The sequence below is a fragment of the Carcharodon carcharias genome, chromosome 9 (assembly GCF_017639515.1).
Source record: "Carcharodon carcharias isolate sCarCar2 chromosome 9, sCarCar2.pri, whole genome shotgun sequence".
Lineage (NCBI taxonomy): Eukaryota > Metazoa > Chordata > Chondrichthyes > Lamniformes > Lamnidae > Carcharodon > Carcharodon carcharias.
In genome coordinates, this window is record NC_054475.1 from 8,837,631 (window position 1) to 8,865,053 (window position 27,423).

Sequence of the window (27,423 nt, forward strand, 5' to 3'; positions counted from 1 at the left end):
TGTCGACAAAAGCAACTTATTACAAAAAAAAAGACAATAGTGTTACAATCAAATAAAGTCATAAGGGCCTCATCTTGGGCCGACACAAAAGCACCAATGAAAAACCTGTGATGTACCTAAGGTGCCTTTTAAGCTTTGGTTTCTGGATGCTACGTCTTGGTGCTGCCCCATTGCTCAGAGTGGCATCCGAGCCAGCCTCCTGACTCCGCTGTCCTGTTGGCCTTGATGACCTTGGCGGTCGTCCTCTGGTCCGTGGAGCCTGTGTTGGCCGTGCTTGGGAGGGAGCTGCCAGTTCCAAGCTGGCATCTCCCCAGTCGTCGCAGCCTCACCAGATGATATGGTCACTGGCAGAAGGTGGAGGAGCTGCCGCCCTCATCTGGAGCGCCCTGAGAGGAGCCCACAGAGGTGACAGGCAGCTGCTGCACTGACATAAGGTCGCTTTGGACCTACCTGCTCACTGTGGATGGATGGGCACTGAACTGGGAAACTTGACGCCCACACCATCTCCCACACTGGCACTGACCAGCTGAGGTCAATGTTGATGTAAGGGCTTGCTGGTCAGAGCACATCCCCAGGAAGCCCTGGTGGGTCTCCTGGAGTAGGCTCTCCAAGAGAGTTGCCACTCTGTCCATGGAGGACGCGTGGGGCTTGGACATGTGGCTCATTGCTTTGGCAAGAGTCCTCTTTGACTCCTCTACCACGGACACCAAGCCAAGCATAGCCTCATGTATCTCCCCCAGATGCTCCCACACACTCGGCTGCATTTCCTGCACCTGCTGCATCACAGACGACTCCAGAGGCCCATCATCAGGCACCGACTGAGCATGTGCCTGGTCCCCTGCTGTCCTCCGACTGCTGCTTCCATGGGCATTCTCTGTCTCTGCCAGCTCCTCCAGCGACTGTGAAGTGCCCTCTCCACTGTGCCCCGGGACACTAGCCGTTATTTGAATTCCCGAGGCGCTATTATCTGTGCTGGTGCCTGCCTCGCAGAAATGGTGTGACGCAGGTGAGACTTCAGGCCCCTCAGGTGAGAGGGGGGCCTCTACTGCTCCTCCACCCGGCCCTGCTCTGATGATGCTGAAAGGAAGAACAAGGACAGTGGATCACTTAGCGTGGAGACAATGACGAAGTCCATCCCTGTCCCCCGGATCATTATGCCTTCATCCCTTCATAGCCAATGGTCAAGCCGTATTGCAAAATTAAATCATTTAACATTCAGCACTGCTATGACTGTTGGGAGGACAATGCTGACTTCATTGTTGGGCATAAATAACTGGCCATGCCACCCCAGCTTCACCGACACCAGTGGACCTGGGTGCATGGCGCCTCTCCAGATCCAGGGCCTCCTGCTCGAAGCAGCTTAGTATGGTGAGCTGGGCCTGGCCACCTCCAGTCCTCACACACTCGGCCGCGTTATGAACATTCTTCTCCTGAAAATGAGAGAAGAGCACTGAGTAGTGAAAATTGCACACGGACTCTGTTCACGCTCGGCCCACCCCAACCAGAGTGGGACATCTCATGGCTCCAGTGCCTCCTCACCCCGCTGCTGCCAGACACTTGCACAAAGATGCTAGGCCTGCTTCTCCCCACTTCTTTGGCCACATGCTGCCTACATCACATTAGGCACCACACGGTATATCCTTCCAAAGCAAGGAGGCGCAAGCACGTGGAGCGCAGAGGGCAGCAGATGGTTTGTTGCCACGTCACCTTGAATCTCCCCTCCCACCATCTCATCACCCTGACAAGGACATGACCTGGAGGTCTAACACAGCGCCTAGGTGCAGCTCCTCCAGGTTGCCCCCAAACCAGTCATGTGGGACTCAGTGTAACACATGCTGCGGGAGCAAAACCCATCTCCTCATCACCCTCTCAGGCTGACCTCAGCATGGGCACTTTCTGCTGGCCCACCCAGCTAAGGACACATGCCGTCAATGATTCAATGCAATCACGACACTCGGACTTGAGGGGGTGTGGGGGGAGAGGGGGGGGCAGCAGGGGTGGGTAAGCCGACCTGCTGGGATAAATGCCCAATGCCAACATGGTACTCACCCTGCCAGAGCGCAACAAATCGTTGAAGCGCTTGCGACACTGGATCCAGGTGCGCTGCTCCTCATCGCGGGAGCTCACCACCTCCGCCACCTCCTCCCAGGCACGTTTGGTCATGTGGGGGAGCCTCCTCCTCCCATCCTGGGGGACCAGTACCTCCCGCTGTGCTGCCACCTCCTCGAGGAGGGCAGCAAGGCAGTCATTGGAAAAACGAGGGGCGCAGTGGCCCCCACCCCAGCCTCCAGCCTGGCCTGACCCGCTGCCCTACCCTCCAGCCTGGCCTGACCCGCTGCCCTACCCTCCGGCCTGGCCTGACCCGCTGCCCTACCCTCCGGCCTGGCCTGAGCCGCTGCCCTACCCTCCGGCTTGGCCTGTCCCGCTGCCCTACCCTCCGGCTTGGCCTGAGCCGCTGCCCTACCCTCCGGCCTGGCCTGTCCCGCTGCCCTACCCTCCGGCCTGGCCTGACCCGCTGCCCCAACCTCCGGCTTGGCCTGACCCGCTGCCCTACCCTCCGGCCTGCCCTGCTCATCAGAAGCCCTCAGCCGTGGCCTTGCACTTGCCATTGTGAACAGCCTAGAAAAGACCACCAGGCCTTCTTTTAAACAGACTGCTGGGTCGCCAATGGACCCGGTTGTCTGTGGACACCCGCCGGCCCCCGCCCATTCCCGCTGTCCTCGGGAGCCGGGAAATACATTGGGCCAGCCTTAATTGGCCCACCCGCATAAAATGGCGGCATGGACCCAGTCGGGTCCGCATCCACCTGCTCCACAGCCCCGCCCCCCCTGCCTTGAAGACAATATACTGACAGGTCAATGTACTACTCCATCTTTCAGAAGGAAGCTCTCATTGTTGGACATACACTTGTGGTTCATGAGAAGGAAGAAGACCTGGGCAAATGTAGCAATGATGAGAGCTATCACATTAAAACTGATTGGGGATTTCTAGACTTTGGTGTGATTGATATGGCTAAAGAACGAAATTAATAAATCTGTGTGGAATGGAGAATTGACATTCTGATTGTATCACTCAGGTCTCTGGAGAAGATGTCACTCTGATGCAGGCCTGACAGTGGCCCTGTCAATCTGTCCTTCCTTTCTGCAGGGACCTGCCTCTCTACCTTCAGGATTTACACTCTAGCAGGTTAGAAACGTAATGCACCGGGATAATGGACACAAACTCTTATCCATGTTCTGTGAGGCACTGCTTTAGAGAGTCAGCTTGCTACGCCACACTGTAACTGACCTCTGTAGCTTTGCTTGACATTATGTTAGAGAGGAAAATTAAAAGCTCGAGGAGTCAAATAATGAACTGTACAAACACATTCCTGAGATAGGAAACAGAAACACACCTGTTGGCTTTGGCACAGTGTTTCCAGCTCCGGACTTGTCATCCTTTGGAAGTGGGTGGAAGAATGTGTAGACCAGATCACACTGGGAACAAAAAAGAACAATGATTAATATCATTGGAGTCATGTGCAATTAATGGGTCCAAGAGAATCTTTCCTGACTTTAGAGGACTGAAATTGGATGGATGGGGAGGAGAAGATAAGTGGGTTGAGAATCTGCATCTCCCTCCCCACCATAATTTCATTGTCCCAATTCTTAAAACATTCATCTTCTGCTATTCCCTGCTCCTACCCATATTTTTCTCTGTCTGCTCTGATCATACCACCCTTCTAGGGAAGTGAATTCTAGATTTCCTCTATTCTGTGATTTTTCTCCTGAATGGCCCAGTTTTAATGCAATGGGAACCTGTGACAAGGCTGCACTCCAGTTAGCTGATAACCCACAGGAAATAGCCCACGTGGTTTCATATTGTGCTGAATAATGGGAGGTATTGGAAAATTACTATGACACAGGTAGTCATCTCCAATTCATACTTGCACTATCATTCAGCAACTGGGACTGAAACAGTTAGTTGTGGCCATTAGCTACTGTTAAAGTAAATAATGAAGTACCGTAACAATATTTTTTTCCCCCAAAAGAACTTTATCTGTATAAGGCTTTAGTAAAATGTTGTACATCTCTTCAGAAAAGCTTCTGCCACCCATCTCCGATTTCATGATTCTGACTCCTATTGCAGTGCATCAAATGGGCCTAAAAGTTATGATTCCCCCTTTTCCAGTAGGATTACAGCACAGGACATTACAATATCCAACAAAATTTTTTACAGTTGCACCATTTCCTGAAACAATTTCAATGGCAGCGCAAACTGTTCTCAGCCCCGCACCCAGGGCGTTTACTTACCCTTGGTTTGCTTACCAGCAGCAGTGAACAAACAGAGATAAGAAAAGTTGCATCAGTCTGAACGTTGTATGCAGCAGGATTTGTGTGTTGAGAGCTGTGTATGTTTGTTCATGCCGGTTTGTTCTCCACAGTAGAAAAAGTGGAGATTTAATACAGGTGTTCAAAATTATGAAAGGACTTGACATTGTGGATAAGGGAGAAGCTATTGCCATGGGTGGAAAGGTCGGTGACCTGAGAACAAAGATTTAAGGTGATTGGCAAATGAATTGAGGTGGGCGAAATGAAAATTGTTTTTACGTGGAACGTTGGAAAGCTCTGTCTGAAAGAGTCGTTGAAGATTCAATTGTGGCTCTCAAAAAGGAATTGCATATGTATAATGGAGTAAGAAAAAAATTGTAGGGCGTAGGGGTGTGGGACTAATTGGATAGCTCCTATACAGAGCTGGCACAGGGATGATGGGTCGAATGTCCTCCTGCGAGGTATCATTATATGATTCTATGTTTTAAAAGTAGGCCCTTCTTACAACTTGTACCTTCCACTGAAAGCTTGTTTCATTGTGAAATGAAAAACGATTAAATCTGCATGTTTGACATGACCTTGAAACATTCTAATATCAATGTGTGCAAGGCAGTGTTGCCACTACGTCTAGTTAGTGTACTTAGCTGATGCCTACTGTGATGAGTAGTTGTTAAGAGGGAGCTATGTTTAACCTGGCGGGTCCTTTAAAAGTCACTGCTTGTGTATACCCTGCAGTGAAATAGTTTGAATAAGTCACACGCAAAGAGTTGTCCCCGACCGAGTGTTGCAGACTGGCACATTCCATGGTCCAGGACTATGTGCTGAGGGACGCACTAAGGCTTGGGGCAGCCGCCGCAAAGGGGAAAGGTCGCTGTCTAAGACTTTTCTGCCATAGTGCACCGAGGGGCTGGGAATTGTATCGAGCCCCTTGGGCTGTACAAGCTGACAATTAATGTATGAATTGAATACTAATTGTATTATAATTGTATTGAAGCACCTCAGAGTGCAACATGATGTATGTTGATAACTCCAATACCACTGCACTGTCTGTCTGTCTGTAATGACCATATTGAAGTGATTGTAATATTCATTGATTGTATTGAGGCACCTCATGACCCCATGTGTAAAAGATGAATCTGATTGTACTTTTTGTGATGGCCATTAAGAAATGCTTTGTAACGTTTCTCCAGATATTTTATGAATAAAGTATATTTTTCAAAGAATAAGTCACATACTTCAAGCGAATGTTGAAGGAAGATGCTATAGATGGGTCATGTCATTGAACTCATTTTAACATCAAAAGTGCCTTTTTTAATATACTGCTGACACTCTGAATGATGTCTTAAGTTTGATCGATGCATACAAGAAATCCAAGCAGATCCCCTGTGGCATTGCTCACAATAAGTTGGATGCTGTACAGCTTTAAGGTCAGCATTGCTAAGATGTACAATCAGCAATATCTTATACTGCTAAAGTGGAACTGCTCCAATATCTAGGTGCTGTTAAGTAACAAAAGCTTAGACCAGCCAGAACTCTTATTGTCATGTGGGGGAATTTTGAGGATTGGGAAATCGGGTAGAATTTTCCCCCCATTTGGGGGGGAGGGGGGGGCGTGGTTGTGCAGGGGTGGGCGTGGACAGGCGCGGACCCAGTCGGCGCCCCCGACCGGGGTCCACGGTGTCGTTTTACGTGGGCGGGCCTCAGCGAGACGTGCACCCAGAATCGCTGTGCGCTCCCTGTGCGGGAGGCAGTGGGGGTGGTGTTCCCTGATCCCTGAGTTGGGAGGGTGCTTTTCCTCGCATGTGTGCCAAAGAGCGCAGAAATCTCCCTGAGGCAGCTCCGTGCCGCAGGGAAGTGCAGTTGTGAAGCTGGGGGAAAAAAGAATAAAGAAAATTATTCAGACACGTCCCCTCACGTGAAACTGTCACATGAGCTGGGACATGTACACTAATTTCAATAAAAATTGAGAAAATTTAAAGTCATTCATGAAGCCTCTTCCCGCCCGTGGATGAGGTTCCCATGAAAAATGCGAAGGACGCCTGGGCTCTTCGCCTGCAACCCCCCCACCACCCCCCCCCCACCCCCCCCAACAACCTTAAGGTTGGACGGGCAGCTCTGCTAATTATTTTAATTGTTAGTTAAATGGCCTTAATAGGCCTTTGACAGCTTGGCACCGAGTGGAAAACAAAAACAAAAACAGAATTACCTGGAAAAACTCAGCAGGTCTGGCAGCATCGGCGGAGAAGAAAAGAGTTGACGTTTCGAGTCCTCACGACCCTTCAGCAGAACTGGGCTGAGCGCCGGCCCAGCTGAAAATCTAAATGACGCGCGGTGATGTCGGGACACACGCCCGACATCGCCCCGCGTCATTTTATGCCACAGCGAGTGGGACCCGCCGAAGATTCTCCCCTTAGTTTCAGCCTGTCATTGAGCAGCTCTCAGCATTCTAAGAGTATTTCGCATTTATGATGCCTTGAGCGTGACATACTATTTTAAATATTAATCTAACGCAAAAAGTAAAAATAAATCTATGTACATCATACATTTTTTTTGGGGCTTGTCACCATTTTTGTCATGCCTCTAGATGGCACACTGACAACATTTCCTATTAAGGTGAGCAGCAATTCGCTGTCAGATGGAGCCTGCAGTTGCACTTCAGCCACAAGATGGAGTATCAGAAGCTCCAGTTCCCCAAAACCAAAAGCACATACAACCTTCACAGTCCTTGCAGTCTTGAGGCTAGAAAGAACAACTCCCCCACCACTACCCTCAGCCTTCACGGTACAATTGGATAGCTATCGATTATTTTATTCTTTATACTTTCCTAATAAAGATTTTCTTTACTCTGATGACAAGGTCCTTTCATTTTTTTTCCCACGCGCTTTAAAAGTAAATTTGACACGTCCAGTATGGTTCCGATGGAATGCTGCATTGTCAGAGGCGCTATCTTTTGGATGAAATATTAGACATAGGCCCTGTCTGCCCTCTCAGGTGGACGTAAAAAAGTCCCATGACACTATTTTTGTTGAAGGGTGGGGGAATTATCCCTAGTGTTCTGGTCAGTATTTATCCCTCAACCAACATCACAGACTAGCTGGCTGTTTGCAGGAGTTTGCGATGTGAAAATTGACTGCTGTTTTCCTGAATTACAACAGTGATTACACATCAAAAGTACTTCATTGGCTGTAATTGGTTTTGGGCCATGCTAAGGTCATGAAAGGCAAGTCTTTCTTTCCTCATCCCTTCTTTCCCCTTTCTCAGTACGTGATATTGGGTCTCTGTACATTAGCTACTACATTAAATTGTTTTTCTTTTAGTCGATTAGTGGTACAGAACTTGAGTATTGCTGAAAAAAAGAGACATGTTGAAGCTATTCATCTTGCACTCATCAGGACTGCACAAGAACACCAATACAAGGGGAAAATAACCATTTATACTGTATGTGAAGAGAAGGCTTGTTGATTGGCAAGTGGACTCTGACTGGTAGAGGCACTGCCATGGAGAATGCACCAGTGATGATGACTGACAGTTAACTGCCAAACACTGTTTGAACTTTAAACCAGGCAGCTTGACCCTGATTGGTCAAGGCATTGCCCTGAGGAATGAGTCAGCGAATGGCAGTCACTAATTTTGTTCAGCTGAAACAGGCGCAATGTGTGTACATGTTCTTTCTGCCTGCAAAGAACAGGGCCCTGTGTATTAACATAGGTAGCTTCCACACTGTGAACCCGACTGACAATCTTAAATTGGGTGTCAGCATAATTCTTAGCACGCTGAGGATTTTTTAGCAAATGTTGTCCAATCGCGGAATCACATCTAAAGTTGGACACAGTGTTCTGAGTTTTGCAAGCATGGGTACAGTTTGTACCTTGCCTGTTGTGAACAGCGGTTGGGATATGCAGTTTGATACAATCTACCAGTCTCTGGGACACATGGTTTACATACCGAGCATCACACTGGCACTGTAATTTATATACACATTACTCATGTGTGTGAGTGGCAGAACGTCTGTTTGCCCTGATGGCAGCATCCTGTTAGTGGCAAATACCCAATTGTGTTGCTACTGCAGAGTAACAGCGTGAAACAGCTAGCTTCACCTGTTGCTTAAATTTTTGAGATACCTCAAACAATGCTTGGCAATCAATTGTTAGTCACCATCACTGGTGCATTCTCCATGGCAACGCTTCTACCAGAGCACACTTGCATTCTCTTCCCACAGCATTCTCTTCACATACAGTATAAATTGTTTTCCCCTTCCATTGGTATTCTTGTGAAGTCCTGATGAGTGCAAGATGAAAAGCTTGTCTGTTTTTCTTTTCTCCCTTTTAACTAAGAATTTTTCTAGTGTTTGCCCCTCCACCACCCTACCATCTCTATCATTGTGGAGAGGATCAGAGTAAACAGAAGCACAAAGTCAAGGGAAGCTTCAGCTCAATTATATTAGTAACCATAAGAATTGAAACATATGGACCTTCTGACATGGAAATAAAGATGAGTAAGTTGAGTCAGAAGATTTTTGTTAAGTGACTTGGGCGATGTTATTTGAAGGATCTATGTGGAATGACACGGTAGATATCTTTACGCCAAATTAGAAATATAATAAATATCCACAAGGCCTGAAACAATTCTGAAAGTTTACACAATTACTGGCTCTCTATGAGCTGTTTTATTTAGAATTTTGTTAATGGTGGGGGGGAATATCTTTGTCATATAGTTAGCCTTTCTTTGGTTACACCCAGCTAATTTTATGAGATCATCATTCTCTGCTGACACATACATTCCCATTGTTAATTAAGTCCTCATTTTTTTTAATGGGCCATTATCAAATGATGCAACGTCATTTTAAAAAGTCCTCTTCTTGTCCCCTGCATACCTTTCCTCTCTCCTCCTTCCAGGTTTGCTCTCATCAGTTAATTTTCTTGTGTCCATGTATTTAGCAGTCGAACCCATTTCTGATTTTTAGCCCTGCTCTGGCGGCCTCCAAAAACCTCGAATTCTTTCTCCCACACCTCGGGATTATCTCCAGTCTCCTATCCTTGTCTAACCCCCCCATCTCCCCTCCCACGGAACCCCTAACCCTCCTCAAACCTGCCCACTGCTCTCTATCTCTGCTTTACCTTCCTCCTCGTCCCTTCCCCATCTAGGCCCATACTCTCCCTTCCCTATCTAGTCTCTTTAAACCTCCAAAGTCACAGTTCTCCCTCGGTTTCGGTCCAATTATTGCTCCCTGCAACCCGTGTCACCCGCCAATTTCACTTGGCCTGATCCCTCATGTGAGATCCACAGGTGATTGACTGGTGTGTGTATAATATTTATATTAATGCATGGTTTCTGCCATCTGCTGGTCAGAAGAGAGAATCTCACCTCAGCCACCTCAGGAGGAGAGTGGATTAAATGCCAGATATAACCATCCAGTTCCTCCTTGCGTCTGTCAGCCATTGCCTCACCTCGGCCAAGCACAAACCTGCTTGGGAAGCTGTGGGCAGAAATAACTCTGGTGAGTAGCTTCTCAGATTCACAACCAAAAAAGGTGTTTACCCTTTTTAAGGAAAATGCTCCATGCATGAAATTTCCAAACTTACATTTGTTTATGAAATATAAAACTTTGTTTTTTTTTAAAACATATGCTGTAAATTTCTAACGTTTTCTGCTCATTAAACTTTACTCAGTCCGGTATTTGATGAGATAACAGTTACTACACTCCAAAAACTGCACTTTGTGAAGCGCTTTGAGACAGTTTAATGGGGTGCTGTACAACTGCAGATATTATCATTTACTTCAAACCTTTAATTTCTGTACAAGTATATTAGAATTTTTTACCAAATTAAGTTTTTTAACTCCAATACTTAATTTCTACCTTTTCCATTTCCCAGAGAATGTTTTAGAACAGAAATGTGCACCAGCGAATGAAAGACATTTAACACATCCCCAAGATCCCTTGTAACTTTCCTACCTTGGCAATTTGGATGAAGGGAAAAGGAGACGGAGTTTATTGTGGAGCTCATTAAACTCCTCAAAGGTCCTCAGTATGAACACAGCATCGTGCTGTCCCTCCCGCTCGACTTTCACAACATAAGCCTGTGGATTACGGAATACAAGCACTGTTAAGATGTGAGCTTTTCTTCCAACACTTTGAAACTTGTGCCTGTGGCATAAAGGCAGCCTCCAAAAGGAGATTCGAGACTCAAGTCTCCGATGAATCAAACTAGCATCCTTATGCAGACTGTGAATAGGACAGGACAAACAATTACCCTTCAGTTACAGCAACATGCAACAAGAGAAGCTGTGGAATGTGCACCAACCTTCCAGTCTGCACAATTTCAAAATTAATAGAGTTACTTGCAAGTGAAGCGAACTGCTCAGGAGCAGCAAGAGACAGATGGTACAAATACTTGCTAAACAAAGAAGTGTAAATCAATCCACAGGGAGCTAAGAAATATCTTTACAGTCTGAAAACCAGAAACATATTTGGGAGAAACATCACTTGTAGACTTTCCAATGTGAAGTTGATATGTATGTTTGTGTGTCTGTGTCTGTGTGTGTGTCTGTGCCTATGTATTCCGAGATGGGTACAAAGTCCAACTTTCAAGTCTAGAGATTAAAATATAATTGAAAACGGAACAGAAGTTAGTAGCAACAACAGGATCATTGTGAGAATAGAAGCCTTCCTGTCACAGGTATTAATTCTGATACATTAAATTAATTTTGTTTTCGATATCCATGGTGGGTTCAGCTGTCACATTGTACAAATGTGTCCATTTCTCCCCCTAGTCTCTGAGTTTACAAAAATTAACATTTCAAAGAAAGACTGACACAACCTTCACAACGAGCTAGATCCAATTAGTCACTGAATCCTGACAACTGCACCAAAGAAAACTTGTTGCCTCTCATTAAAAGTGTAAATGGAACAAAGTGGTTTTAGGTATTGGTCACAGCCCTTGCATAAAGGCAAAGTGACTCTTAATAAAAAAATTTTGATTGATGTTTATTCTATCCGGAGAGATATAACACATGTTCCTAATTTGACTCAGAAGGAAAGCTCTGGTTCTGTTGTAAACACGTTTTACAAACTCTAGTCTTGCACAAGAGGCTGTGAGCAAAAATTAGAGCAAGTGGAATTAGAGGCAACCCATTGACAAGGGTAGGGCGTTAGGAGGTAGGACACAGAATAGGAATACTGAATATGTACTGCAATTGACAGGATATGATGAATGGTGTCCATAGGAACATATAACTAGGCATTTTACCATATTTCTAAATTATGCAGAAGTAATAAAGAGTCATATAACCAAGTTTGCTGATAATGGCAAGTTAGGTGCTACAATAAATAGTGTAGATGGGAGCAAAAGTTTCAAAGGGACATTGATATATTAAGCAAGTGGGCAATTCTATGTTTTTAGGTACATAAATGAGTGCATTAGAGAGTGGTAAGAATACAGAGACAGATACAGGAAATTCACTTACATATCCTTTATTGGGGTTGAATATCTTCTGATGTCGACACACAAACACTTCCTTGATTTTCCCATCGGTCTTCATAGTGTATGTTTTTGGAGTGTAGGAGAGTGTTGGACGATCATCTGTATTAGAAAACTTCATCTGGGCCAGGTTGTGAAGGAAGAAGTTGAGTTTGGTTGCTACGCTGCCCAGACTGGATTCAATTAGCCTAAAAAATTAGGCAGAGCTTCAGTAGAACTACACAGAATTTACAGCACAGAAGCAGATCATTTAATCCAACTGGCCTATGCCAGTGTTTATGTTCCACACGAGCCTCCTGAAATCAGCTGAAATTGTTATAATCTCAGCTGATGTTAATACTGGACAAGTCAGATCCCAGAATGAAATCTGGCTTGATAGATCCCAACTTTTTTCTTTAGAAGCCGTGAAGGAAAGTTACTGAACAAATTCACAGGAGTCTGCGGATGAACTTTTGACACACAGAATAGAATATTTATTAAACAAGAAAAATAAACTATACTATGCGAGACAAAAAGGTTAGAAAGATCTCAATATAAACACAAGTGGATGCTTCAAATTCACACTATTCCTTTGCCCAGCAATATCTTGAGCATTCACAATGCTTTTCACCCAATTCGTATCTCTCCCCGAGACACCCAAAACTGCACTCTCAACTCAGTCTGCTAGTAGCAACTCTGCTAAACTGATCACTTTACTGAGTTCTATATCTGACTATTCAGTCAACTACTGTCCCAAATAGCCTTGTAATATTTTCTTCTCAAGAGAGCTAAAAATCCCTGTCTTCACACTCTGAACTTCCCCCGCCTTGTCTTTTTCTGTGTTGGTATCCCTACAATAAAAGTTTTTGTTACTTTGTGTTTTCCTCCCCACAATCACTGAACTTTTAACCCATCTCTTTAACTTCAGGGGAGGTTACACAAACAAACTCAAAAGACTTGACCTTTAGTCTGGAGTCTATCTCAGTCACCAAGGCACACAAACAATATAAGTGAAACTGAAACCATTTTACCTTTCTTAACACACACGGACATCAGGTGCTAATTAAGGCAATGGACACGGAGGCTTCATATACATTCTGCATGCACCATTGTTCCATGTTCCAATAACCCTCTTAAAAAAGTTGTCTCAATCCCTCCCCTAGTGATGACCTTTAATTTATGCCCTTTACTCACCAACCCACAACCAGTCCAATTGTTTTATTCCTTCTATTTAGGTCTCCTCTTAACTCTCTTTGTTCCAAATGAATAGTGTAGTGTCACCTCATACCTGAAGCATCTCATTCCCGTATCAGCTTAGAAAATTTCTTATCCATGGCTTTGACATGCTTCCTAAAGTCAGTTGCCCAAAACTATTCCAGCTGTGCCAAACCAAAGACCAACAGTGCAGAAGTTAGTCGTGATCACACACTACACACTGCAATAACATTTGCATCATGCAAGTGCCGAGTAACGACCATCTCTAACATCTCCCAAGGCATGCAATGGCATTACCATCATCAACCTGGGAGGTCATCATTCACCAGAAATTTAACTAGACCAGCTATGTAAATACTGTGGCTACAAGAGCAGGTTCGAGGCTGGGTATTCTGCAGTGAGTGACTCACCTACTGACCCCCTTAAGCCTCTCCACAAGCTACAAGGGCCAAGTAGGGATATTCTGTTATGGAATATTCTACAGTTGCCTTGATGAGTGCAGCTCCACAACACTCAAGATGTGCAACACCATTTGGACAAAACAATCTGCTTGAGTGGCACACCATCAACCATCTTAAACATTCACTCCCCTCCAACATTGGAGTAACATGGTTGCATTGTGCATTACCTACAAGATAGAAAACAGCAACTTGTCAAGGGTTCTTCAACAGAACCTCCTAAACCCACAACCTCTACTACCAACAAAGAACAGAGGCAGCAGGTGGATGGCAGTGCCACTGCCTCCAAGTTCCTCTCCAAGGCACACAGCATCCTGATCTGCAAATATATTGTCATTCTTTCATCATTGCTGGGTCAAAATCCTGGGACCTTGCTGAGGTGATACCTTTACCACATGGATTGCCAGCAGTTCAAAACGATGGGCAATAAATGTTAGTCTTTCAAGTGCTGTTCACACCCTGTTAATGAATAAGCTTTTTTTAAAAGTACAATTGTCTGCCACAGTTTTGCAGTTCTGGAAACCTCACCTTGTGAAGTAGGTAGTTGCATGGGCGTCCGTCTCCTGAGGACGAAGAGCATCATAAACATATCTCAGGTCTTGGATATCAGACAGCTCTGGAATTCCACAGGAGAGCATCTGCAGCAAAAAAAAAAGGATCCGATTGTAAGTGACTTTTTGATCCATGATCGTCTTGAACCATATACAGTAGTTTCCTAAGTAAAACCAGTGCATCTGGTGTGCTACACTATCGTACCAGTCCCAGGAGATTGAGGAACAGGTCTGTGTGTTTGCGGATGAGATTGTAAGCTTGACAGCATAGGTCAACAAAGTCATGGAACCGGCTGGAGGGTTTGTCACCGCCGTTAATGACATATGCCATGTCTGAGGTGAAGACAAATGGAGCTCGATCTCTGTGCAAGTAGAAAACAAGAACATTAAAAAACAACCTGTATCCAATTTCTTCTTTGGCATTAAATGACACATTAAGTCTTAAAGAAGGCTGCTCTAGAGACACAACAGTCAATGTACACAACACTCCAGAGACTGTAGCTTAAATCAATGCATGTGCTCACCTCTTAAAGTTGCCTAGCATTTGGGCATGGCCGAGGAATTTGCCAAAATCAATATGGAACATATGGCCACTGGGCTTCAGCATGATATTGTCATTATGTCTGTCACATATGCCCAGGACGTAGGTGGCAACACAGCAGCCCGCGCAAGAATAGATGAAATTTTCCACAGCCTAGAATTCAGAAAGAAAAAGAGTGGAAAAATCTAAGTCTGGGTTACCATTGAAAAGTCCTTCAGGTAGAACCTGCTCCAGTCTCTCTCATTCTACTCCTTACAGCTTATGATCTGTGATATGTCCAGAGGATCTTGTGCTTGCATTCAGAGATCACATAGTGGGTGTCCAGGAACAAACCTCATTAGTCCATCCTAGATCACAAATCCAAATAATCTCTTGGCTCCTCCATTGTAACTATCCAACTACAATGGAGGTGATTAATAGATTATAGGGCACAGATTCAAAATAATTGGCAAAAGGAGTAAAAGTTATGTGAGGAAAACTTTTTTCACCCAGAGGGTAGTTGGAGCCTGGAACGAACTTCCTGAGAGGGTGGTGGGGGCAGGTTCGAACGAGGTACTCAAAAGGGAATTGGATTGCTATCTGAAAAGAAAGAACGTACAAGGTTTCGGTGATGAGGCAGGGGAGTGGGACTAGGTAGAACGCTCTTTCAGAGGCGTTGGGATGAATTGCTTCCTTCTGTACTGTAAAGATTCTGTGATGTCCTAAATTACCTCCAACAGTTTTCTTTTCAATTGACTTGGTTCAAAAGTGCAGCTCTGTTTGGGTGCAGCCCTGGAACTAAATGAGGGAGCTGAAAGGGTTTCTCAATCAGCAAGATAAAGGGAGGAGCAGAAAAGCACAGGCTAACAGACAAGAACAGGCATGTGGGGAGCACGGGCAATTCAGCTCCTGTGAAATGCTAGTTACGAGTGGGCAGTAAATCCACCAGTACCTCTCCCAGCAACATGGAATTGACATTATCTACAGCCGCCAACAGATATTTAACATCTCTATAATACATGAAATCATATAGTACAGGAGGAGGCCATTCGTTTCATTGTACCTGCGCTGAAATAGAATCGAGGCAGGACACCACATAATCTGGGTGGAGAAGCAATGTTTCCACAACAAAAAAAACATCCAGCTTGGGCAGTCCTACAGTTATAGCATCTCAGAATCTAGCTCAGGACCAATGGTACACTTGGCATTGCCAAACTGGAAATGGAGGTTGAGGGCTACCTGCAAACAGGAGTAGTGGGTGAGGTGCTTTTCCACAGGAAGGGAGAGTGAGTAACGAACCCTTTTTAAGCTCATCAATATGAAGAACGAAGGGAAATGGAACCCTCTCCATTTCAGATTACAGTCTTAACAATCATGTACTGCCAGGTCAGTTATAGCATAGCTAGCTGCAGAGTGGAACTCCCTCTATGCTTCAACAACATAGCTGCACTCCAAACTTAGAAGAGCACCACCAGTGTGGACTTTCCCATTTCCTCCATCAACCATATGTTGACCGGTTTGAATGGCAACACCATAGGAACAGTTTTGTGCTGCAGCCTAGTGAAACTGGATTTAGAATAATATGATTCAAGATCCCTACAGTAGATGGAGGAGGCCTCTGCCTTATTAAACTAGGCTGGATTTGAATCCTTAGAGCTCAAAGGCCCGTGTCTAATCCCCTGCCCAACCCAGTTCCCCTGCTCCTGGTTGTTTATGAGGCTGCACACAGCAGTTCACTCCTTCACCCGGCCCGACAGTGTAAGGCCCAACAGAAGGAAGGGGGTAGGATCCAAAGGAAGGACAAGAAACTGCCAGCTTCTATTCACCTTCTCGTATTCCTCCTCATTTGGGTTATGTTTCTGTAACCATTCTGCCAGTGGATGGTCTTTGAAAGACCCTGTTACCCCGTGCTCCACCTGGATTTTCCGCAAGGTCTCTGCATTCGGAATCATCTCCACCATTCCTGTAAAATATCAACGGTGGTGGTTGAGTGAACAAGGTGCCACACACAAGTTACGTTATATCACTGGAACAACATACACAGCAGATAGTAAGATGATTAATCAATAAGCAGCTAAACTCCAAAAATAACTGACAAAATCCATGGCAACATTTTCATGGATTGTTCTTCAGTTACGTGTTAATTCCATGTCAGTCTTCTCCCTTGACTGGAATGTATATCCAGTTTTTCCACATCCCTAAAGACATTTTGAGGACAGGCCCACTGAGTTATGTGGACCAGGGGCTTCCAGGTTTAATTACTGCTCTATGTTGACTTAGCAGATTTGAATCAGAGGAACAGCAAGGTTAAAATAACCAAAAAGTAACTTTTGCATTTATATAGCACCTTTCACTAACTCAGGATGCCCCACCTGGTTTTCCAAAAAACGGAGAACTTTTGAAGTATAATCACAGTTGTGATGTAGCAAATGTGACAATCTGTATCGCATGCAGCAAGGTCCCAGAAACAGCAATGAGACAACAACCAGATGATCTGGCTTTAGTGACATTGGTTGAGAGATAAATATTATCCAGGTCACTGGTGAGAACTCCTGCTTCAAAATAATGCCATGGGATCTTGTGTATCCAAGAGGCCAGATAAAGCCTTGGTTTAACCATCTGAAAGATGGCAATGCTAAGACTTGCTCAGCACTCTAATGGTGTCAACATAGAATACATGCTTAAATCTCCAGAATTCGCTTTGAACCCACAACCTTCTGATTCAGAAGCATCAACCACTGACACAGGCACCCTTCGGCTGGAGGTGGGGCCTGCCCATCCAATGAAAGATTCTGCTCCACATGATGATCCAATGAACACCATGGGAAAGATATGGAAACTGAGGGAGAAGAGAGAGTGGCTTGCCTGTGGAGACATCCACCTCTACATCAAATGCCTGCCGACAGACACAGTTCAGGCTGAACCTTAAGAATGGTCACTTGGCTGGGATATAGCGGACTGCTAACAGACTAACTCTTATGAGCTTTAACTTAAACTCCTATATCTGACTAGATTTAGAGTTACAGATTATCCCCTAGAGACATACATTTAGATAAATTTAACATGACGACAACTGAAATGGAGACTAAGGGAATAAGTTTAACCTCAACAGTCATGCAGGTGTAATACTGATTTTACACCCACCCAATATTAGTCTTCAATGATTCAGGGCAGATCAAAATCAGATGGGATGCAAAACCAGCATTGCACCCCGAGTCCATTAGTTTTCAAATGGATGAGTTAGGTTAAAATAATCCCCAAAGAATCATGCACAGAATCTATAAGGAGCAATAAATTATAAAATCTAGTTTAATGAGGAAAAACACAGCAGGTGGGTTCACTCTAACCGATTGGGTGTTATGTATGGCAGAAGTCCGGGGAACTTCCTCGATTTTCCCTATTATTCAAGAACATAACAGCATACTCCCAATCACGTTACTGTTCAAAGAGTTACTATGGGTTTATGGGTACCTCGTCCCCATCCTGTTGAGGTACACTTGAAGAAGATCATGCGCATGTCCAGGCCTTCTTGAATCCAAATCTTGTTCATGATGTGGATCATCTGAAGTGTTAGCATGTCCTGGCGCAAGTCATCCCCAGTCTAGACAATGGGAATATGCAACAAAGTTTAAGCATGGCTACTTAACCAAAGTTTCTCCCCCACCCCACTTTCCTCTCCTGAAGGCACTGATTCTTGATGCAATCGAATTCCATTCTTGACAGCAGGTGTCTCTGCAATCTAAGCCAAACAGCCATTTATTGCAGCCGAGCCTAGACAGGGAGGATTTTCAATGTACTCAACTCAAAGCTTAATCCATACCCCCACCTAATAGTCCTTTATTTTTCTCCTCTCCTGAAAGGTGATTGATTCTGGGGATGCAGTTTTCACTGATGCAGTAAGTCAGCATTACTTTCATTACTTTAATAGATATCTGCAGCTAGGGAATGAGTGTTGGCCAGGCTATCCAACTTTGGGGCCATGGAGACTAAAACCAATCCAGTCCTCAGCAAAGTCCGCACAGATGCACATCACAACTGATGAGGGACCACTGAAGAGCAATTATTAAATGTAATCCTGGATTTTATTTTTGGCCTCCATGTCCAACAGTGCTGGGGCCAATTGCAGCACTTGCACTGGAGATCAGCTAAATCAGACCTGGATTGATTTTGTCTCGTTTCAAGCTGTATGTTAAGAGAGTTCTTCTACAGTCACAGATAAAGGGACACATTTGTTACAAGAACTGTTGTCGGCATATTAGCCAGTTGCTGACAGAGTTGCTTAGGTTTCTGGGATCTAGCCAATACCCTGTAAAATACTATTATTATACAGAATATAAGAACAAAATGAGTTTTCCCTGGCGATCTTGACCTGAATTAATTTAGAAATGTAGCTAATGGTTACTGGCAACACCATCACTTAGTCACTGGACACATGGAAGCAGAGACTTGACAAAGTAGGTTCACAGGGACCCATTGTACTGACTACCTCTGCGGCTGTGGTCAAACACTAGCAGAAAGCAAAGCAACCAAATGTAATTTATTGCTTCATCTCCAGTGAGTAACGCATTAGATTATTCATCTTTTTATCCGTGTGAGTATAAGAAGTGCTTCCAGGAAACTGCAAGTGTCATTCCTTAGCTGGAATGAGGAGGTGTGTCAAAGCGGTCTGAGATGACTGGCCTTACAATCATCCTTTCACCCTCCTCGCAAGCCCTTCATCCAACGGTACAACCAGAACTGATAAATATCCGTGTGAGGAATGGAGAGTACATACTCACATTATGTCACTACCTGTCAAGCAAATTAACCAGTGCCAAAGGTATCATTGCCTCTAGAAGAAGCATCCCCCTTGGCCACAACTGGTGCATATTCTATCTCAATGTCCCAAAATATATTCTAAAGTAGATAAACTTACCTTTACAATGACATTAATGTTATCCCCCAAAGGGTCTGCATTGATGAAGGAGATCTTCAAAGGAACTGCATTGGAATTGAAGAAAGAACAAGCCTGTGGGTGCAGAAATCAAAAAAAAATTAGCGTCTGTCCCATGTTTGTTCCCATCTTTCTCCCCGGTCTCAAAAATTTGTTACCCAGCTCTATGCAATTCACCTGAGCTGGGAGGACAGGCTTTCAGAGACAGGATTGTTCCTATTGAAAATGCCATTGAAATTTCAAGGTTAGCCCCCTAAGGTTAAAGGCAGAGTGACACAGACCCCTTTTTTACCCCAGGACGAGGGGCAGATGGGAACACTGTCACATCCAAGTTTCCTTCCAATTCACACAACATCCCTGACTTGGATATACATCATCGTTCCTTCATTGGCACTAAAATTCGGAAACTCCCTATCTAACAGCACGGTGGGTGTGCCTACAGTAGTCCAAAAAGGCAGCTCACCATCACCATCATAAGGGCATTTAGGGATAGGCAATAAATACTGGTCTTTCCAGTGATGGTTACATTCCAGAAAGAGCAAAAGAAAATCCCAAAAACGCTTCCAAGGAAGCTTAGAAAACAAGTATAAATAGTACTAAGGAGATCTTAAAATATGGAAAGTGAAAACTTAAATAAATTTACAGAATGTAACATACTTTTGGATTGACTCCATTGGCTAAAAGACTTGGGTTCAAAGGCAAGCGACAGTGATCCTGAACATTGAAGAATTGTTGAATTTCCTCCATGTTTTCCCGTAGTACACTCTGTAACAGAGAGACCAATCAATTGTCTTCAGAATTTCTGATTGTTAAATCTCAGTTAGCACACCGCACTTTATAGCAGTCTAGGATACAAAGCAATTGTAATCCCCAAGGATCTCCTGCTCCCTTGATTACTGATCATTTTAGTGGAAGCACTCATGATATTCCAACAGAGGAACAACAGCCAGCAGGAACAAGATGCTCCACTGAGTCAAGAGACCGTGAATGTCACAAGTCTTATCTGAGAATCCTAATGCAATTCCCAAGCATTTGTATTGTTGTCCCCCTCATTAATGCCTAAGTAAAATTTGCCTCAGCTGAGAGCAATCGTACTAAAGCACCACAACAGCAAGGGAATTTGAGAACTCAACTCAAACGTGGGTTTCTTCCAATAACAACATCTAAGAAAATAAGAGGCAGTATTTCAATGTTGGTGAAGTTTCACTACAGCTGGTGATGTGCAAATCCTTGTACTGGCCTGGTGTGAGGTCATTGCTACACAAACCCTTTGTATACTGACCTGGCGTGAAGATGGAGCAATGTCTCTGACTTTCTGTGCTATTTTAGCCAGGATATGAGTTAGTTTGGTCTGCTTGTCAAACTCTTCCCTCATGCCCTTTCCGACACAGCACAGCAAGGCCCCAAGAAGATGCTGGTATCGGGCATTGAAATGAGAGTCATTTAATGCATCCTTCAATAACCTGTGAATCAAGAAAATAAAAGTTTAAACTATTCAAGCAGACTGAAACAAGGGGGATTGAGATGAGAGGTTAAAGGTTATCTATGTGACTGTTGTGACTATCACTATGTGACTATAGGACTGTTTATATATCCCAATTGAAGAATTGTTGTTCCGTTAATTGTAACCCAGGATATAGGACCTTAATGTCTGATAATGCTGTGTCTAGGAACAGCAGGAAAAATTTCCCCAACACCAGAAAATTGGGAATTCTTCACCACAATTAGGACATTGGGTAAAAGTCAAACTGCATACTCATATTTTATGGGAGTTGGTCCTGGAAGAGCAACCAATAGATATATCAATTTATAGTATATTAAAAAAACTGCATAACTTCCTCTCTACAAAATGTTACTTTCTAACGTCATGTTTTTCCTCACACTTCTGTCAACTTTTTCCATTATAAATTCTTATGTGCACATTTATAATGGTGTCTACCTATGTAAACTTGTCACACTGTAGTTACACATTTCCACCCACAGTGAAACTGTGGCAATTCAATATCCCTTCTTCTAAGTCCTCAGCCTCTGCTGTGGAGAAACTCCCATGCTCCACCAGTTAACATCTTTGTCTCCCAAATTGCCATAAATTGTGTTTAATTATTAATGATTTTATATACTAAGTATATAAAATATCAGAGTTCATGACTTCAAAGTGTTGACCGAATTATATTAGCATGTCCTGATTCAGATGTTTCCCATTCTTCATCCCTGCTTCACCTGAATATTACACTTGGTCTAGATCCCCCATGTACAGTACCACTTGAGACTGACTCATGTATATAGAATCTTACAGTGCCAGTGGTCATTTGGCCTAATGTGCCTGTCAACTGTTTAGTAGAACTATCCATTGGTCCCACTGCCCCCACACTTTCCTGAGTCCCCCTGCAATTTTTTCCTTTTCACATGTATTCTACATCAAAACAACTTACTGTGTAAAAACAAAATGATTATTTCCTCCCCTGATTTTTTGCCAATTACTTCTAACCTGTTTCCTTTGGTCTCAGGGTAGATAGACTGTGACTCACTACCACAAGCATTAATGCATTTATGGGGGAGCTAGATAAACTCATCAAGAAAAAATGAATGGAAGATTATATTGATGGGTTGAGGCGAAGGAGGTTAGGAGGCTCCTGTGGAGCATAAATGCGAGCTTTAACCTGTTCAGCTGAATGCACTGTAAATGCTATGTACCACTATGTAACAATTCTCTTTTTTCTAACCATAGATACCCACGTCCTTCCCCATTCCTGCTTACTCTCATCCCAACCTCTACAATGCTATACAAAGCTAAAGATGACACGCTATAAGATAAACAACATACCCACTGCCTCACAACGCACGTATCCTTGCATGCACACACAGACACAGACACAGACACACACACAGACTTTTCCAGATAAAGGGCACACACTGGTAAACCAATGATTTCAGTTAGGCAGCCACCTCCCGGTGCTATTTGGTTATGGCTCTACTGAGATGGACCTCAGAGTAGGAATGTTGGAGGGTGAATAATGTGAATTATGTATCACCACTGAATTTCTTCTGAACTCTACCCGACAAAAGACTAATTCTCGGCAGCCATCTTTCTCCCAATTTAACTGGTCCAGCTTAAACCTTCCTTAAATCAGAAGGTAAGCTGTTGAGCTGTGTGGATATGGTCTCCTTCACTGGATAACCTAACTGGATGAGACATCATTACCTCATTGTGTCAGGAAACTCAGGTGCAAAACATTTCCCAGTCTAATGCATGAGCACCACCTAGTTTTTCTTCTTTTCTGGTCGTTGCATGTTCTGTCTTGTTTAGGGTCTGTGCATAGTCACCTATCAAGTATTAGTCACTACTACATTAGTACTGAGGAGTGTTACCGTGGGATAACACAAGAGGGTCCTGCCAAAGCTTAGCTTCTCTGCATTTAGAACTCATGGCTTGTCAGCTCTTGATTGCTGACAATTCACAGCAGCTCCAGCTCTCTAACGTTGCTAGTGCTTCAGGCTGCTCTTCACCGGTGTGACTTCTCTGTTTATTCTGTGGGTGGATGCATCATGATGTCACCACAGAGATTAATAGGGAAAGGGTGGGAACTGCTTCCCAATGCATTACACAGACGTGACAGCAAGTGTTGGTTGTTAGTCACACTCTTACTTGCAAGTTGAAAATCCAACTTTCCCAGGATTGTCAATTGTACTTAATCAATCTGCAGTTGTTGTGTAGCATCACCAGTTATGCAGCAACAGCAACTTGTATTTCTATAGCTCCTTTCATGTATAAAGCATCCAAAGGTGCTTTACAAGAGTTTTATCAAACAAATTTGTCACCAAGCCACATGAGGAGATAAAGCAGAAAATGATTAAAAGCTTGGTCAAAAAGGTAGGCTTTAAGAGCATTGGAAAGGAAAAAAGAAAGGGAGAGAGGCAGAGAAGTTCAAAGTGGCACTGCTAGAGCTTAGGGCGTTGGCAGCTGAAGGCACGGCAACCAATGGCGAAGCAATTAAGATAAGGGCCATAATTGCAGAAGAGCAGGTATCTTGGTGATGGGCTACACTGATTGAACATGACAAAGGTAGGGTGAGGCCATGGAGAGATTTGAAAACAAGGTTGGGAATTTTAAACTCAAGGCTTAACTGGAAGCCAATGTAGGTCAGCAAGTGATGGGTGAACAGGACTTAGTTAGGACACTGACAGCAGAATTTTGGATGACCTCAAGTTTACCTGCAGAAAACTACAGCAGCCTGGCTCAGTTGACCATGCACTGGGTTAGGTAGTTTATGGATTAATTCCGTTTACAGGGTCTGATTTTTAATCAATGCAGCACTGAAGAAGAAGTTTCTCCTTTCAAGGCCTTTTCTCCTTGATTAAAATCCTGTGCTACTATTTGAACAACAGCAGGGAGTTCTCTTGGTGTCTTGGCCAAATATAAGCAAGAAACAAATTAACTTAATCATTCAAGATCCATCAGAATGGCTGCCACATTTACCTTTAACAGCAGTAATGGCACAACATAAAATAATTCATTGGTTTAACATGTTTTGATTTGACAAAGAAATAAGAAAGAAACACTTCACTTATATCACACCATCAATGACCTCATGACACCCTGAAGTGCTTCAAAGGCAATGAGGTGTTTTAGAAGTGTAGTGATTGTTGTAAAGCGGGAAATGTGGCAACTAATTTGCACACAATGAGCCCACACAAACAGCAATGAGGTAATGAGCAATCTACCTTAGTAATACAAAAACAGAATTACCTGGAAAAACTCAGCAGGTCTGGCAGCATCGGCGGAGAAGAAAGAGTTGACATTTCGAGTCCTCATGACCCTTCGGCAGAACTTGAACGCAAGTTCTGTCGAAGGGTCATGAGGACTCGAAACGTCAACTCTTTTCTTCTCCGCCGATGCTGCCAGACCTGCTGAGTTTTTCCAGGTAATTCTGTTTTTGTTTTGGATTTCCAGCATCCGCAGTTTTTTTGTTTCTACCTTAGTAATGCCGGTTGAAGGATTAATATTAGCTGGAATACTGGGCAGAAAGGCCCTCCTTCAAGTAATGCTGCGGGATCTTATACACCCACTTGTCAGGGCAGTTGGAGCCTTGATTTAATATTTCCAATAACGCTATATAATTGTAAGTATTATTATAAACTTAGCAAGGACTCTTAGTACACATCATATAAACTGGAGGCACTTTGTCCACTGCAATCCACATGCAGTAGAAACAGCACCAAACAGTACTTTGCACTGGACTCTGCACACAGCAATATTTCAAGCTATACTGGAGTTTGATTTGAATTAGGATTACCAGCTAGGTTCAAGTTCTGCTCCTTCAAACAAGAAATCAAGAATCCAGTCTTAAGATTCAAAATAATAAAGACTCTTAACTGGCTCTGTTTTTGTGCTTTTCATTAAAGGGTGCCCTTTTTCAGGGTTTTCCCTGAAACCCAGCACAGGTGTTATAAAATTTGCCTGAGGCAATTAAACACTGGAACAGTGGCAAAACTGGTTAATCCAGCCCCAGTAAAAAGCTGTCACTAAAAACCAATTGGCCAACTTCTCTTGCTCTACCTCATGAAAAATAAATTATTTCTACTTTGATGACATTTTGGTTGTCCATCGTTTATGGTATATTATGGGATGGAAGTGGGCCTGAGTCAGGATGAATCCAGTAACACAATCGCACAGCAAGCTATAGTCTTTTAAAAAGCTCTCAAAGGGGAACTCTTTCACAACATGAAACAGATGAGGCAGTAATTCCTTTCAGGGAAGAATTCTCAAGTATTTTGCCCTCAATGGCCATTTAATGTACGGTCTGGGAGCCTTGAGGCCATTGCTAAAGTTTGAATTGACGTTCCCAGCTATTTCAAGCAGTTGATACAAGCAGATGTTTTCATCAATGAGGCAGCAGCACCCAAGCCAATTTATGGTTTTTAAGGAGGTAGGTTGCACATTCTTATGTTAATGGACCAATAGTCCAAGGCATGGACTAAAGATCTGGAGACAGGAATTCAAAGCCCACCATGGCAGCTGGGGTAATCTAAATTCAGTTATGAAATACATCTGGGAATGTTTTATTATATTATGGGAAAGTATTATATTTTGGGAAGGCTCCCCTCCCACCTAAGGACAGTTGGCTGGAGGCAGCTTGCTGGCAGCTGGTTTAGGGCCCTTGAGGCCTCCAACACTAAACCCACACCCCTCCCTCAACCAGGGCTGCACTGCCAGTGGCCACAACTGCTGCCACTGGCCACACTGCGGACAGATTTCCCCTGCATAAGGGTGAGCTCGGAACTGTGACCATCATTTATTTTGTTATAGTTAATACCTCCTCAGAGGTATTTAATATAATAAAAAATTAGTCTCAGTAATAATGACCATGAAATTACTGGATTGCTGTGGAAACCCATCCTGGTTCTCTAATACACTTTAGGGAAGGAAACCTGTCATCCTTACTCATTTTGGCCTGTATCCAACTCTAGACCCACAGCAATGTGGTTGACTCTTAATTGCCCTCTGAAGTGGCCTGGCAAGCCACTCAGTTGTTGGGGTCAGCCAATAAACATTGGCATTGCCAGCAATTCCTACATCCCCTAAGTGGGGAGAAAAATAATCTACGGGGTCACAAAATTCCAACAGAACAAACCAACGAATAATATAAACACAGGTAGAATTGAATTTGCCAAGTCTTCATGCACTAGCTTGTCAAGGCCTTTTGTGGGGGGGTGGGGTCACATGTGATCTGCAAGCGATTTGGATATCTCACCTAAAATAAAATGAGCAACTCAGAGCCTGATCCTGGAATATACTTTTGACATTGGGTCACGTCTTAAATTTCCAAATTGGGAGCTATATCAAGGCTTAAGGTTGCCTTATTCTTCTCAGAAATGTATTGGTATTTAACTGTGCCCTTACTTCAGTGTTTGAAAAATGCTTTTATCATTCCTGTAGTTTCTGACTCTTATCAGTTGAATTTGCAGCCAGAGACTCACGTATGTGATTTTCTCTGATATACATCATTATGAATGTACAGTAATGGCTTTGCTGCTCTTTATGAGCAGTGTTTTGAACAAGGTCTGAAATCAGAATAATAGGTAGCACTTGCCCATAAAATAGCTGCAAATTTTTTCCTTGCTGTAATACTTTAAGACAGTTCCTGAGACAAGACACACAATCCTTCCAATGTGGCCTGGGTTTGATTTTGATGTTTCCATTTCGTTGTCCAAACATCCCGCTGACTTACACGAATCCTAACCACTGAGAGTATTTACAAGCTGTTGACAGCTTTGGCAAACAGTGGCTCACTGCTGAGTGGCAATCATGGTCATTGACACCTGAAACACAGATGCTGGTACCAGCTGCTGAGGAAAGTCAAAGAGAAGGTTCAGGAAAAAATGGGGGAGCTGGGGGAAAGGTGTTCAGGGCTGCACCCCACTAAATGAATTAAATAGTTCTATACAGGAGCAAACGATAGATGAAATTCCATTCGATTAATTCAGAGTCACGGTTACATGGTGGTCACTGGAACTTCAAGGATAGGTTGGCTCATTAAACCCAGAGCTACAATATTAATATTAACATCTAGCACAACAAACAAATCCCAATTTGAACAGAGCGAAGTTCCAGACTCCATTCATGTGCTTAATCCTGGACCGGGCGACACATTTACAGAACAGAGCTGAAGGAGTTGTACTTGTGTCATCTCGCACACTAAGCGGTATCTTCCCAGTCCCATGGGGCGGCCTTCAAGGCAGGGCTGGGAGAAATTTGAGAATTGTGCATCAGGCCGCTGACCAGTTGCGTTCCTGCCTCTAGGCCATCAGCACAATTACATGCCATTTGCAGGTTGACTGGGCGTGCCTTTGGGAAGGCTCCCCTCCCACCTAAGGACAGTTGACTGGAGGCAGCTTGCAGGTAGCTGGTCTAGGGCACGTGAGGCCTCCAACACTACCCCCACCCCCCCCCCCCCCACCCCCACCCACTCCCCCCCTTA

The 27,423-nt window shown here is 44.0% G+C and overlaps 1 protein-coding gene across 1 annotated transcript in view; it reads right to left on the bottom strand.

The window, feature by feature from the left end:
* The window catches only part of pik3c2b (phosphatidylinositol-4-phosphate 3-kinase, catalytic subunit type 2 beta), a 159,549-nt gene that overhangs the window by 11,262 nt on the left and 120,864 nt on the right, over positions 1–27,423 (bottom strand). The window contains exons 19-30 of the mRNA XM_041195258.1: positions 20,727–20,907; positions 20,102–20,209; positions 19,427–19,519; positions 17,983–18,112; positions 16,338–16,474; positions 14,516–14,685; positions 14,197–14,353; positions 13,969–14,078; positions 11,775–11,976; positions 10,264–10,388; positions 9,675–9,786; positions 3,395–3,476 (exon numbers count right to left, since the gene is read on the bottom strand). Coding sequence (XP_041051192.1) covers positions 3,395–3,476; positions 9,675–9,786; positions 10,264–10,388; positions 11,775–11,976; positions 13,969–14,078; positions 14,197–14,353; positions 14,516–14,685; positions 16,338–16,474; positions 17,983–18,112; positions 19,427–19,519; positions 20,102–20,209; positions 20,727–20,907 — 1,607 coding nt within the window. The remainder of the gene's footprint in view (positions 1–3,394; positions 3,477–9,674; positions 9,787–10,263; positions 10,389–11,774; positions 11,977–13,968; positions 14,079–14,196; positions 14,354–14,515; positions 14,686–16,337; positions 16,475–17,982; positions 18,113–19,426; positions 19,520–20,101; positions 20,210–20,726; positions 20,908–27,423) is intronic.